This window comes from Macaca thibetana, chromosome 7 (genome assembly GCF_024542745.1).
Source record: "Macaca thibetana thibetana isolate TM-01 chromosome 7, ASM2454274v1, whole genome shotgun sequence".
In the NCBI taxonomy this organism is placed as follows: Eukaryota; Metazoa; Chordata; class Mammalia; order Primates; family Cercopithecidae; genus Macaca; species Macaca thibetana.
In genome coordinates this window covers 133,188,755-133,203,869 of record NC_065584.1, presented here as the reverse complement: position 1 = coordinate 133,203,869, position 15,115 = coordinate 133,188,755, and the positions used below count along the sequence as shown (strand labels likewise).

General features: G+C 39.6%; 1 protein-coding gene across 8 annotated transcripts in view; it reads left to right on the top strand.

Moving 5' to 3' along the window:
* The first annotated feature begins 4,292 nt into the window (after positions 1 to 4,292).
* CEP152 (centrosomal protein 152) overlaps positions 4,293 to 15,115 on the top strand; it is a 93,374-nt gene continuing 82,551 nt past the window's right edge. For 5 of the 8 annotated variants that reach the window (XM_050797117.1, XM_050797114.1, XM_050797113.1 and 2 more), the window contains exons 1-2: positions 4,298 to 4,478; positions 9,918 to 10,011. In XM_050797117.1, the coding sequence (XP_050653074.1) occupies positions 9,919 to 10,011 (93 nt within the window). In that variant the 5' untranslated portion in view covers positions 4,298 to 4,478; position 9,918. Of the gene's footprint in view, positions 4,479 to 4,584; positions 4,785 to 9,917; positions 10,012 to 15,115 lie in introns of those variants that run through there. The other 3 variants (XM_050797111.1, XM_050797108.1, XM_050797109.1) reach the window with 3 other exon arrangements.

Sequence of the window (15,115 nt, the reverse complement as noted above, 5' to 3'; positions counted from 1 at the left end):
CCACATGATATCAATTGGTGCCGAAAATGCATTTGATACAGTTCAACATCAATTTATGATAAAAATTCTTAGTAAACTAAAAATAAAGACCATCTACAGAGGCCATGCTTGGTGGTTCACACCCATAATCCCAACACTTTGGGAGGCCAAGGCAGGCAGTCGCTTGAGCTCAGGAGTTTGAGACCAGCCTGGGCAGCATGGCAGAACCCCATCTCTACAGAAAATTTTAAAAATATTAGCTGGGTGTGTTGGTATGCACCTGTAGTCCTAGCTACTCAAGAGGCAGAGGTGGGAGGATCACTTGAGCCTGGGAGGCCAAGACTGCAGTGAGCCATAGCTGTGCCCTGGCACTCCAGCCTGGACAATAAAGTGAGACCTTGTCTTAAAAAAAAATCTACAAAGAAACTACAGCTAACTAATATTATACTTAAAATCATGGCCTGAGTCATTTCCCTCTAAAATCAGGAGCAAAGCAATGATATCTATTATCACTATTCTTGTGAATATAGTACTGGAAGTTTTAGCCAGTGCAATAAGACAGGAAAAGGAAATAAAAGGTATACAGATCAGAAAAGAAGAAATAAAACTGTCCCTATTTGCAGATAACATGATTGTTTATGTGCAAAATTCCAAGGATCTACAAAAACCCTCAAAATCCCCAAATCCAAAAAATGACCAAAAAATCCCTCCTAGAACTAAGTTCAGCAAAGCTTAGAGGATACAAGATAAACATACAAAATTAAATTGCATTTCTATATATTAACAATGAACATATAGACACAAAATTAAAAATGTAATACTATTTACAGCTGCTAAAAAGGACATGCATGTAAACCTAACAAAATATGTACAAGATGCACACTGCAAATGACAGAATGCTGATGAAGGAAATCAAAGAAGATCTAATAAATGGAGAGCATACTGTGTTCATACATTACAAACTTCAATATAAGAAAGATGTCAACTTCCCCAAATTGATACACAGACTTCCTGTCAAACTTTCAGCAAGATTTTTGTAGATATAGATTATTCTAAAATGTATGTGGAAAGGCAGAGGAAATAGAATAGCTAAAACAATTTTAAAAAAGAACAAGGTGGGAGGAGTCATCTGATTTTAAGACATTATATCATTTTAAAGACTGTATTGATGTTGGTGGAGGAATAGATACATAGGTTAATGGAACAAGATGGAGGACCCAGAAGCAGACCACTCAAATATGTCCAACTGATTTTTGACAAAGATGCAAAGCAACTCAATAGATAAAGGCTAGCCATTTCAACAAACGGTGCTTGTGATAGCTAATACTGAGTGTCAACGTGATTGGATTGAAGGATGAAAACTACCTCAGACCCCCGTGTGTACTCTAGTCCAATAAGCCATAGTACATAGAAACACAATGGAAAATAATATTTTTACATTTAAAAGCTGTTTCACACAATCTCTCTTTTGTTTTGCTTTTTTTTGCCACAATCCTGAGAAGTGGGTATTATCATCCCAATTTTCAGGTAAGGACTTTGAGGCTTTTGAGTGTTAAATTGTTATGGACAATGCTAGTAGATAGGAGAGCTGGGACTTGAACTCAGATCTTCTTACTCTAAGTTCTGTGTTCCTTTGAGGATAGTATTCCTTGATGATAGCACTTTGGATAGCACTCCTGTGGTGGCATTGCTTTGACCTGATAGCTTTGACACCAAAAAGGAGGAAAAAGGAGAAATGATGGTTTAGCTTTACTTTTATAAATGCTTGTTAGTGGGAGGGACCCCATCTCATCAATAATGCGACATTTTCCCTTGAAATGTCTCACCCAGCTCATAGGTGTGCCCACTTAAAACATGCAAGGCAAACATGGAGCAAACGTTTCACAAATAACCTTTCGTCCCGCATTTGAGATCTTTGGCAGTTTTACTTTCTTCCCCCACATTTGCCTTTGTTATCCCAGAATGCCTCTGCTTGTGTTTCTTCAGATGTGCACACCATTACCTGACCTCTGTAGAATGCCTTTCCTATTCTCCCAGGCTTAAAGCTCTTCTATGGACTACCTCCTTCTGCCTTCTTCTCCAGACTTACCTCTAAATTTAAGATTCCTGCACTTTTGCTGGTCTGGCCTTCAGATTTCACTCGTGCCAATCAACTGGCCTGTTGAGCTCTCTCCTTCTCTTCTTCCTCGAACCTGCCTTGATAGATTCATCCCTAGGTGTTCACTTTCCCTAGAATTATTGCCTATTCTTACTACACTTAGTAAACATTTTTTGTTATTATTTATCTTTCTATGTAAGGACCTTGTAACTCAAAGTGTTGCTACCTTGAGCATAGGAGTCCTACCCTGCACCTAGGCTGGGACTTAAACAGGATACGTGGTCAAAGAAAATTTAGTCGAATATATCCTTAACTCCACTAAAAACCATTTTTAGAGGCATGGCAAGATGGGAGGTTGATTTATTCTTTATTTTCCCTCTTTGTCACATATATACTAGGTTCACTAAAGTATTTTGTATGTAGTGATGAGCTCTGGGTTTGGAGATAAAGGACCTGGTTTCAAATTCTGTCTGCCTTGTATTAGCTGTGTAGCCTTGGACAAGTCACTTAATTTATTTTTATGTAAGTTTCTTCAACTGGAAAATGGGGTAGGAATACCTAGGCCCCCCACAGTGTTGTAGTGAGAACCGAATGAGATAATGCTTGTGAAATAATTTACCAATCTGTAAAGCACTGTGTAAAGGATTATAAACACTGCCTCCTCCTGTGTTTCCCCTGACACCTTTTATGCTTTCATCCTTCTAAGAAGCAGTTGTTTGTGCATGGGGATCACCTGGCATTCTTGTTGCAGCACTCCATTATAACCCTCAGCACAGAAGTTTGCCAATCGACTTCAGTGGGATGTGAGAAGTGAAAAGTGCATTTGATTCTCACTAAGATGCCTTGGGTCGGATTCAACAAATGCCATTTACTTGAATGCCTTTTATTTGCTTTTACTGCCCGCCCCCCCTGCCAAAATCTTCATCTATTTGTTCATTTGTTCATTTATTCATTTTCTCATTTAATGTAATTGTTTTGAGTGCCTACCAGGGTCATGAAACATGTTAGATACCCAAGAAGTAAAGTGAGTACTTCAAGATATTCACATTGTACTGAGTGTAACAGACACACAAAAACTTATAGTAGATATAAGAACTATAATAGGATATATAGGATACACTGTGTACAGAGGTAGGAAAGATCATTTCTGCGAAGTGAGGGAGTGTGTATCATGAAAGGCTTCAAAAGAGGTGATAGTCTATCTCGAAAACTAAGTAGGAGGAGAACTAAGGTAGAGGCAATGCAGGTGAAAGAAACAGCTTTCACAGCAGGTGAAACAAAAAAAGCGCTCTGGGAACCATTGTTAGCTCAGCCTGTGATTTCATTCATTCTATTACAGTGGATTAAATTACCTGTTATTTGCCAAACTCTATACCAGTTTATGGGGTTACAGGGGTCAGTGTAGGCATGGGGGTGGATGGTGAAGTAGCAAAGGAAAACTAGCCACATTATGAAGAGCCTCGAACAGCCATTTTACTCCACGCCAGTACACATGGGAAAGAGTTGAAAGGATATGTGAACCTGCTGCCACCAATTCCTTTATTATTCACTGGAACTGTTTCAGCCAGAGAAGATAGACACAGTACTGGGCTTCACTGAAGACTGGGTGGCGCTGTCTTTAGGGGCAGGTTAATAATATACACCTAAGGGACAAGAACACTTACACCCGAGGAAATTAGAATAGTGAACAGACACGTGGACAAATGTGCCATCTTATCAGTTTAAAGAAGCAAAAATGTAAACAAAGCGGCACCTAGTAAGATAGAAGACAAAGCAGAACATCTAAGGCTGTTAGGTAATGGGGAAGCAGGTGCCTTAGAAAACAAGAAGGGCAAATGTAAAAAACCTCTAAGGCAAGAGTTCGGTGGGGAATCTGCGGGATTCTGTGTGCTGAAGCGTAGGAGGCACGAGTCACCTCTGCAGTCTCCGCTACCAAAGGGGCAAGGGGTCCCGGTAAGGCCGGTGCACCCTGGCGGAAGGTAGCGGGCAAAGCGCCTCGGCGTCTCTAGGCAACCGATCAGCCCGCCCACTCCAGAGTAACTTCCTCGTAATTGGCTCACGAATTCACCAATGGACGCACAGGGGGAGCTTCCCGCCACCTCTGGCGCCCGCTTTCAAACAGCCGTACTTTGCAACTGCGGGCGGACTTCTCAACCAAGCTTGAGGAAGGCGGAGACTTCTGCTTCCTCGCTCTGCCCCGAGCCGGCACGGCTCCGCCCACCGGGCGAGCTTCTAGTCGGCGATTGAAGGAGGCGACTGCTCCTTAAGGGCCTCCGCCCCGTGGGTTCGGTTGTGACTAGGAAGGAGCTAGTGGACTACAACCAGGGTAAGGGGGTTTGCTAGAAGTTGGTCTTCCGCCAGGGCTAGAGTTTCCTCGCGGTAACAGGCTCCGTGGCCTCTGGTGAGTTCTGATTCACGGGTGGGCTTGGACCTGGGGTTAGAGGAGTTGCGGGGTCCTCGGGATCCTGGCTGAGGGTTCCCCGGGGGCTGACCTGCCCTCTCCCCAAATCCCGCGGTGGTGGACTGCCCGCAAGTTGCGGGCTCAGCTTTTACCTTTAACGTGTCATTTAGACCTCTTCATTCCTCCAATATCCTATTTAGAAGCGACATATGGGAAGCCCGCCTCGTTTCCAAACTGCTGGGGTCGCCCCGAGACCCTACTCTGCGGACCCCGCCTTGGTCACCCTGGCGTTACTCCTGGCTCACAGTAGGTGCTGTGTGCACGTGTGTTGACCGAGTACAAGTGATGCTGGCACCCAAAGCCAGCAGTCCTGGGTTATGGGCCCCATGTGGCTTTGGTCATGTTTGTAGTGCTGTAGCTGACGCCAAACAGTTCCTCAAGGTCATTCGCTTAGCCTGAGGATGCCTATTGTGTATTAGCATTACTCGCTCCGCTCTCTGAGCAACTTAAATCAATTTGTCCAAAGTGCTGTCATTAGCACTGATCACAAGATGTTGTGATCATTTGTTTATATGTCTATTTTCTTTCCCTCCATCACGTCCCGTTAAACTTTGTAATCTTGAACAGTGCTTGGTAAATTGTTGAATGAATGAATAGGGCGCCTCCACCAGGTGTTGCAAGTCTAAACTGAGCTGTGTGCTCTGGCTATTTCCATTCTAGAAGGCGAGTTATGTCAGCAAGTAAGTAGAATTTCCCAACTCCCAGTGCAATTCTTAGAGACCCCTTTTGTGGGGGTTTATAACCCTTTCTATATCGTAGTCATGAACTCGAGTCTGATTTAAGCCTGTTATCACCATATACCTTCATAGTGCGTGACAATGAACATGCACTCCCCAGGCAGGTGAATGCGCTCAACTAAAGAGAAGCTGAAGTAGAAGCCATAAGAAAAGCATAAGACATACAGTCTGAAAGTGCAAAGGAGTGGCTTATTCTATGGGGGAACAGGCTTGGAAAGGCATCTTGAAGGAGGGTGGCAGTTTTGTTCCATAGGAAGTTGCATTATTTGAAGTGACATTTCTCATAGGCTGCACACTCACCTTTTCTCAGATATGCGGAGTCCTCTTTATTCCCGTAACCTCTTCGGTAGCTGTCAGACTCCTATTCATCAGTAATCATGTCATAATAATAATAAAACTAGAATGTATTGATTGGTACATAGTGCTAATTACTTTACATGTATTATCTTGTGAATCCTCAGAATCAATCTTTGAAGTAGGTATTATTTCTACCCCCATTTCATTAACGAAGAGGCAGAAACGGTTTGCTCAAGACTGCACTGCTGATAAATAAAAGAGCCAGAATTGAGCTCAGGTTGTCTGAATGAGTGCCCTCATTCTTAGAGCCAGTTATAGCCATATTGTGTCCTTTAAGATTTATTTCTAATCTAAAAGCTCTTTTTTTCTGTAAAAATTCTCTAAACTATCCTTTCTTCTTAGGAAAAGTTAATTTGTGCTTTGTACTTTCATCTACTACGGAATTTATTACAATATGTTATTGTAACTGTTTATATCAGTGGCTCTAAGAGAGGATGAGCAGAGACAGTGAGCTCCTCATGGCTGGTACCATGTTTTAGATGTATCTAGGATGTGATCTGGAACACAGTGGGTATTCAATAAAATTTTATTGAAATAATGAATTCCTATAAGGTAACATGCCTGTATCATATTCAGTCAACAAATATTTGTTATGTGCCTACCATGTGCAAGCGGGTAGATACATTTTAATTCTGCCTTCAGGGTGCTTATAGTTTATTAGATGAGGCGAAAACAATACTACTTTTGCTTTGTAATCTTTTGTCTAAATAAACACTGATTGGTTTTGTTGCAAGGAGGGCAGAGAAAATCAGGGACAACGAAAGAAATGCTGGGTCAGAGCATCCATCTGAGTGTAACAACAGGACATACTTTTTGTAGTCTTGTTAAGGGTTCAGAAAAAGTTATCTAGGAAGAAAGTCTACCAGACTGCTACTGAAAAAGAAAACCAAAACATACTGTACACTTATTCTGCATCTTGATTTCTTAAGTGGTCAGCCTTGAGTCAATAGATATAGAAAATTTTCATTATTTTTACTAGTGGTATAGTATGACAAATTCAAAAATAATTTTACTAGTGCAAATGTTCATTTTCAATATATTAATTTTGATAGTTTTCAAGATGGTTTAGCAGTTCATATTTTCACCAGCATCTCATGAGCCATACAAAATACAAAATAGTCACCACTGGTTGATAATTTTTTTTTTTTTAATCTAGTGGTTGTTGAAAGTGGCATATTGTTGTTTAAATGACACTTTTTTGAAACATCACGAGCTTAAGCATCTTTTCAAACTAATTGATTTACACTTTTTAAAATAAATTGTCATATCAGTCACCCAATTTTATATTGGATTGTCTGTCTTTTTAAGAATTTTATATTGGGACTTTGTGAGGTGCTTTGCAAATATTTTTCTGATTCTCATTTTTCTGGACTTTGTTAGTGATGTATTTTTTCTTTTTTTTCTTTTTCTTTTCTTTTCTTCTTTTGGGGATGGAGTCTCGCTCTGTTGCCCAGGCTGGAGTGCAGTGGTGTGATCTCGGCTCACTGCAAGCTCTGCTTCCCGGGTTCACGCCATTATCCTGCCTCAGCCTCCCGAGTAGCTGGGACTACAGGCGCCCACCACCTCGCCCGGATGATTTTTTTGTATTTTTGGTAGAGGCGGGGTTTCACCATGTTAGCCAGGATGGTCTCGATCTCCTTACCTCGTGATCCTCCCGCCTCGGTCTCCCAAAGTGCTGGGATTACAGGCTTGAGCCACAGTGCCTGGCTGTATTTTTTCATACACAATATTTGACTTGTTAATGATGTCTTTTGCCTTAAACAAAGTTTTGTTTTTTTGTGGTTAGGTTTCCATCACATTTTTCTTTATGGCTTTTGGGTTTGCTATCTTGCTATTTTTTTTTTTTAAAGCTGTCTCTTTTGTTGTTCTGAATATTATACTAAAGTCTCTGGTAGCAGTGATAATGAGTGGTGATTAATAAGTTAAAGTATTAGCTTTTATTTTAGTCTCATTTAAAATATGTATTACCTTTTTAGTATATATATTTTTAACCACGTAAGTTGATCAGATTTCTCTTTATATCTGAAATCATTTCTTAAAGCCTTTCATAGTTTATAGTTCTCATAAGGAAAACTTACACCTTTTTTTCTTCAGTGGGGGAGACTTTGGTAATACCGTGTTTTGGATTTAAAATAACATTAAAGATATATGCTTTGATATTTTACATTCTCTTTAAAAACAATAACGTAAGTATTCGTTATCTGAGAAAAAGTAGCTCTGTATTTAAAATTATTAGTAGCTACATTTTTAGCAATAGGCTCTTATAAATCTTAATGTTCTTTTTCAATAATCAACATCAGTTGATGGCAGGTTAATAAAGGATTGGAACCAACCTCCTTTCTCTAACTTCAGGAGAAATTAACCCAAATTCCGTATTTTGTCTTGTATTTGTATTTAAATGAAAGAGAGGTAGAAGACACAGAATTCAGAAGCAGAAAGGATTTTTTCTGCCTGGAGGATTCAGGAATGTCTTTAAGGTCCAGTTTAATTTCATCTCTTTTAAGGAGATGGGATTTAATTGGGCTAGTATTTTCATTATTCATATATAGTGTTCTCTACGCTATTAAGTCCATTTGCAATAGTAGAAAAAAAATCTAGGGACTTGTGATTGTGTGTTTTTTCGCACCATTTCATATTATAGGCTCTTTACCATACTCATATCTTCATCTTATGTTGATATACAAAAGGCATCTTATAGATGGACTTAGATTTATTTTCCTCAATATGCATGTCTCTTCCCCCTTTAGCCCTGGCACAAGGGTAGAAGGGAGTAGGTGTGGTCTGAGAAGCAGAGGCTGGAGGGTTTTAAGTTGATGTAAAGAGTCTGAGTTGATATGAGTTGAAAGGGACGGGTTGGGTGTAAGGACCAGAGAGGAAGGGATTAGAAGGTAGACAGCAAATTAGAGGTTGGCCAAGAAACATAACTCAGTCTTTGAAAAACAAAAACTTGACATAGGGGGATTTTCACCACTGAAATTCATATGTGTGTTAATCTTTAATACCATATTCATCTAGTCTAGCTTGCACATTTTCTTTTCACACTTTAATATCTACAACATAGACTGCATCCTAAAATTAATGTTATGTCATAATTTGATTGCCTACATCTTGTTCCTTCTGCTACAAATGGAACTGCATCATAGAATCAAAGACGTCTTAGATCTGATGAAATGGGGTATTGTCTACTCTAGAGCTATTGGCTTCCACAAAAGTTTGTGATATAGTTCTTACCTGTTAAGATGAGGGAGCTAAGTTCTTCATGGTAAAATGCATTTGGATTGCTGGGTCTCTATGCTTCTGATTTTACTTCCAATTTAATGACATTTTAGAGCTTGAAAGATGTAGTGAATGAGTTGTGGCTCAGGCTCACATCCAAGTGTGTTTCATTGGCATGAATGACAGTGGACTGAATGGAGGGCAGTGTTAGGCCAGGTAATTGATGACACCTGCCTACTTTTTTTTTTTTTGTTGGGATTGTTCAGAGCTTTGAAGTTCTAAGGGGTTTATGTGTAGTGTCAGGATCCCTAAGTATAATTTAAATCAGCAGCAGCTTTTTTGACCGTAAGTAGTTGAAAACCCATTTCCTGCTGCTGCTTCTGCCGCAGCAGTGACTGCTCCCCAGGGAACTCTTGCTGTTGCTTTTGGAATTGGAAGTCCACAGTGGTGGAGCTTCACAGCCTTCACTTCTGTTTTTCCTGAGTGTATTGCCAGAACCTGATTTTATCAAGCTTAAGAGGAGGACGTTTAAGACTTATATTTTGTTGCGCGCTCTATGGCATTTACTGAATTGTAAATGGTTTCTGGGTAGCAGTTACTCATGATTTAGGGGCCCTCTTCTTGTAAAGCATGATATTTGGATTTCTGATATTAAAAAAAAAAATGAAGCAATTAGGGTACTGCCTGTACCATGTTTAATATATCACATTTGAAATTTTGTTTGAGCTTATAAGATTTTTACATTTGGCACATTTCTAGTTTATTACTATTGTCATTTTTTATGTGGACAAAAAATCTTACTGTTTTAACTTATACTTTTCAGACCACTAGAAAGGTCTATTCATAGTTTTATTACCGATTTGCATTTTTTTCTTTTCCATGAATTGCTGTCATATAGCTATTTTCTATGAATCGCAATTATTTGTATTGGCCATAATGGAGTTATACATATGTTCTCCCAGTCTGTTTCTGTCTTTTCACTCTGTGTATGTATGGCATCTCTTATGTAGTTTGTTCTGGGGAGATTTTATGGAATATTCAGAAACCAAACATCTTCCCCTTCCCACAGGATGACCATGTCATTAGACTTTGGCAGTGTGGCACTACCAGCGCAAAATGAAGATGAGGAATATGACAAAGAGGACTATGAAAGAGAGAAAGAGGTAAGTTGTTAAAAAAAAAAAAAAAAGAGAGAGAGACCCTAAACCCAGTCTTTAACAGGTTTTATTTCTTGATCAAAAGTATATCATATTGTGTCATTTTGAAGGGATTTGGATTTTTTTTTTTTTTTAAAAAACAACCCTAAACTCTGCTTGCTATTTAGACTGAAAAGGTGGGTAAGTGGAATGCTTCTGTTTTTGAGGCAAGAATAAAACACAACGTGAATAATGCCATCAGATAAATGGTTAAATTTTTCTTTTCATTTAGGAGGTAATAGTAGACTTTGGAAGTGGCAGGTTAGTTTCTAGGTGCTTGTAACATTGCCATGAATAAGTCTGACAAGGCTCTTTGCTTTGGGTAGTTTACATCCTAGTGGGATGGCAGACAATAAGCAAGTAAACAAGTGAGTAAAGTAATTTGAGTGAGTGATAATATATCATTGATAAATGACAGGAAAACAAACTGGAGTGCTATGAAAGCAATTGGTAGGGGATTGCTGTAGATGGGCTGGTGAGGGAAGGTCTGTGGGAGGAGGCAATAGTTGAGCTGAGACTTGACTTATGAGAAGGAACCAGCTATGCCGAAGCCTGACGAAGAGCAGTCTAGGCCAAAACACCAAAGACTGTAAGCTGGGAAGTTGGGAAGAGACCCGTGTATCTGTGGTGCAGCCAGAAGGCCATGGTATTGGGTACATATAAGCCAGTGCTGGGTGGTGGATGTGGCTGTCAGATCATGGAAAGCCATGATAAGGTGTTTGTATTTTATTCTTAGAGCAATGGGAAGCCAGTGGAGGATTTTAAGCAGGGAAAAGTGATATCATATTTTTGAAGATCTTTCAGAAGGCTGCATGGTGAATAGATTATAGAAGGAAAAGAATAAAAGGGAGAGACCATATTATTTATATATAAAGTGTTTAGCAGAATATGTGGCACATAGCAAGTGTTCAGTAAATGGTGGCAATAGTAATAGCAGCAGTAGTAGTGTTATTGGTGGAAGTCAAGTTAGTTGTTTTGGTTGTTTTTAGTGTAAGTCAAATTTCTTGATTATCTGTGATAAAAGGCTTCTTTTGTCCTGACACTATTTTTTATATGACCCATTTTCCAATATGTAAAGAAATCTTTAATAGTTATTGGGGACCATTAGTATTAATAGGAAGCAAGGAATAGGGTCAGTTGACCGTTGTTCATGTGACTGGTGGTAGAATTATGGCAGAGATAGAAAGCTGGCAACTTGCTAGATTTGGTTCATAGACAGGTATTGTCTTTTAAAAAATTGAATCTGTATTTGAAGATTCAAAAATTTTATGCAGCACTGCAGATTCTCTGGCTTATCTAAAAAACATCCAAAGCTCTGGCCACACCTGGCCTGTATTTGCACATGGCAGCAGGCGGGCTGGAGCTGAGCAGTGGCTCTCCTTCCCCAGCTGGCCACGGTCCCCACTTCTCACACAGACATGGGCTTATGCACTCAGACCTGCCTGCTTCACTCTGGTAAATTCTCTGCCAGGTCCCTGAGGGCATTTGAGTTTATGACCCTGGAGAGGGTTTCTGGATTTTGGCAGGGCTCCTCACAACAATTGTTGTGGCAAGGATGGGAATGAGGATTTTCTGTTACTTTGAACCTGCAGCATGAGGTTTTCATGACTGGGCTTGGATAGTTGGCTGGGGTTTAGCCACTGGGATTCTTGAGAGGGTCAGTTTAAGTAATCACTACTGTAAAGAAGAAAAAATATTTTGACAGGTGATTTTTCATTGAGAAATATATTAGAGAGATAGGTAGAGTGTTAGAGCTTACTGCCAGTGTATTGTGTGGTTAAAATTTTAGAGGGAATACTAGTCAAGGAGGCAATGAATTCTAGATAATATAGAAAATAGCTATTTGAGATCACTTCTTTGATAGATTGTACGCTGGGATAGGGAATTTCAGGGGAAAAGTTGTTCTTGAAAGATCAAGTATCTAAGAATGAGTATTTCCAGCAGAGTGGAAGGATATATAGCTAAATTGGCTCTAACATGATGATTATGGTTAAATTTGTAAAAAACTTCATGCTAATAAAAATATTTTTACTTTAAAAAATAATTGCTGCAAGGAAAACAGATTAGAGGCTAGAGAGGTTCAGCTTTTAGTGACAAACTTCAGAACTGTTCACAAATCTTCAGCTGTATGTATACTTTGTCACTACAAGTTAAAGTAATAAATTGGGTGGTCAAACCCAAGCTTGCATGTGTATCTAGAAGGCTTTTTAACTGTCTCAGTCTTCCTGACCCAGCAATAGCCGAATGGCTCACAGCCTTAAGAGATTAAAGAAAAAAAGCTGTTTTTTCCTGTCTACCTGGTTGGTAGCTTTGGGACTGCGGCTTTGGGACTGTGGCTAGGTTATAACTGTTAGCAGTGGGCTAATGCATATTGCTTTCTCTACTTAGTGAATCACTTTGTGTTCAATTCGCTGACGTGGGAGGAATGCCTTTATCCCTGATGATGTGCTATAAGGCTTACCAGGCATACCGCATCTGACTCATAGTCTATCCTGCTAAGGGTTTGTGAGAGCCTCTCTTGGTACATGGTTGGATAGTCCTGATTTTCACTGTCTGGGATGAAAGGCCAGTTGCTAATACAGCATGTTTTTCCAAGCTGTGTTTAATTTTGTTGCTTTGGTGCCAGTTGGGATTTTGTCCACATGTGCCCATATCCCAGTGAATACACCATTCCAACCTTCATGCCATCCTAATGAGCAGCTTTACAATTATGATTTAGCCTTTTCCATTTCTATTCTCTCCACTGTTAGCATTGAAGATCAAATGGAGAAAGTGCCTTTAACATTCAGAAAAAGGAAAGGATTTAGTAAATACGTTATTCAATATTTAGAGGATATTTAGACCAGTGGATCTCAAGCCAGAGACCATCACGAATAGACTCATATTTTGCAAAAAACCCAAAAAAACAAAAAAAAAAAAAAAACAAGCAAACAAAAAACAAGAATTTTGTAAAAAAAAGTCCTATAATCTATTTCTAAAGTGCTGCAACTCTTAATGGTACATTAAGTTGGTCCACTGTGGGTCAAGGCATAAATGCATGGTAGAGAGGTACATAAACCACAGCTTCTCACAGTGTTTTAACTGAAACTCCATCTCTTATAAATAGTTGACAGAGCAGATTAAGGTGCAGATCAGCGAGGATGATGACATCATAGAGATATGTATCATGTCGGTTAATATCCATTAATTGTCACACATTACTTATGTTTCTCCTAACTTACTGGAGGACATTACTTTCTGATTGTACTCTTGAGAGCTGCTGATAATACTTGTCGTTCTTGCTAAGGAGGAGATCTCATCCAAAGCAAACTTTTCTTTATAAAGCTGTCCCAGAAAATAATTCAGAAGCTCTTGTATTAACTCATTCATAATGTAACGATGTGACTTTACAAAAATACTCTTCACTTAAAGTCACTATACTTGTGATTGCACAGTCAGATATTACAGAGATAGTTTTTTTTTTTTTTTTTTTGAGATGGAGTCTCGCTCTGTTGCCCATGCTGGAGTGCAATCGTGCAATCTCGGCTGGTGCTGCCTCCCGGGTTTGAGCGATTCTCCTGCCTCTGCCTCCCAAGTAGCTGGGATTAGAGGCATGGGCCACCATGCCTGGCTAATTTTTTTTGTATTTTTAGTAGAGACGGCGTTTTGCCATGTTGGCCAGGCTGGTCTTGAACTCCTGACCTCAGGTGATCCAACTGCCTTGGCCTCCCAAAGTGCTGGGATTACGGGCGTGAGCCACCGTGCCCAGCCCCAGATAAAGGTCTTTTTGTAATAGGAATGCTTGTTATAAGCCTCTTAGTTGCTGGTAAAGCCACAGCTTAAAGAAGATTGCCATTTTGGACTCTCACAGTCAGCTGGAGTAGACGTGTACTTTCTGCAGTGTCACCAGAAGTAGCTCTGTGGTGGTTGTTGGTTCTAGATAGTAAAATTATCTGTTTATGTGTGTATATGTTCTGGAGCTGGTGATTTGGGGCAGAAATACTTGGTAATCTATGATATCAAGATAGTATTTGCTGATGACAGGTCATTTAGTGATGACATCTTTGAAAATGATCTTGAGTAGAAAGGTAGATGTTTTAAGTAGCAGGTGGCAGATAGAAGCTTGCACCTGGCAATACTGACTTGGTTTCTATATCGGTACTTCTCTAATAGAATAATAAAGCTCCATTGAGCTTGGCATCACGTATTTTAGAGGCAAGGTTTCCATTGTGTAGCCTTTCTTCCACTTTTTTTTTTTTTTTTTGAGACGGAGTCTCGCTGTGCCGCCCAGGCTGGAGTGCAGAGGCTGGATCTCAGCTCACTGCAAGCTCCACCTCCCGGGTTCACGCCATTGTCCTGCCTCAGCCTCCCGAGTACCTGGGACTACAGGCGCCCACCACTAATGTTTTGTGTTTTTAGTACAGACGGGGTTTCACCGTGTTAGCCAGGTGGTCTCGATCTCCTGACCACCCTTCTTCCACTTTTTAACTGCCTTGTTTGATGTAATTACGGAAACATTTCGATATTTTGTTTCCACTAGAGGGAGCTGTAAAGCTAGTATTTGTTTACATTTAGCGTGTATCCATGAAAGCATTATTTAATAATTCATAGTTGAAAATATCAGAATCTTTTTAGACGTGTACTAAGAGGTCACCTGTTCAAAGGGAATACGACCGTTAGGTATTCCATTTGCTACTCTTTCTCTTGGGAGAAGATTATTGTATGGTTTGTAATTTGAGGCCTCTTGCCTTCATGAATATTGAGGATTATAGGCTCTGAAGATAATCTGTTTAGTTAATTTAAGTTGAAAATCCTAACAGAAGGTTTACATGTTCTCTGTTTTACATTTGCCCCTGAATGTAGGCTTTTGTATGTTCTACATGGGTTATTGCAAAGTGTTTTGTTAACAAAGTTCTTTGAGTAAAATGCTCTTTTTTTTTTCTTTTTAAGAAAGAAATATGTGAAGTAGAAAGGGAGAGGAGTTTATAGAATGATTCTGAATTTATTTCAAGTGAAGCTTTACAGTGGTAAATTATCTTTTTTATAGGGAAGGTATCTGTTAAATTTTTAAACTCAGTTAATGCACAGTAAT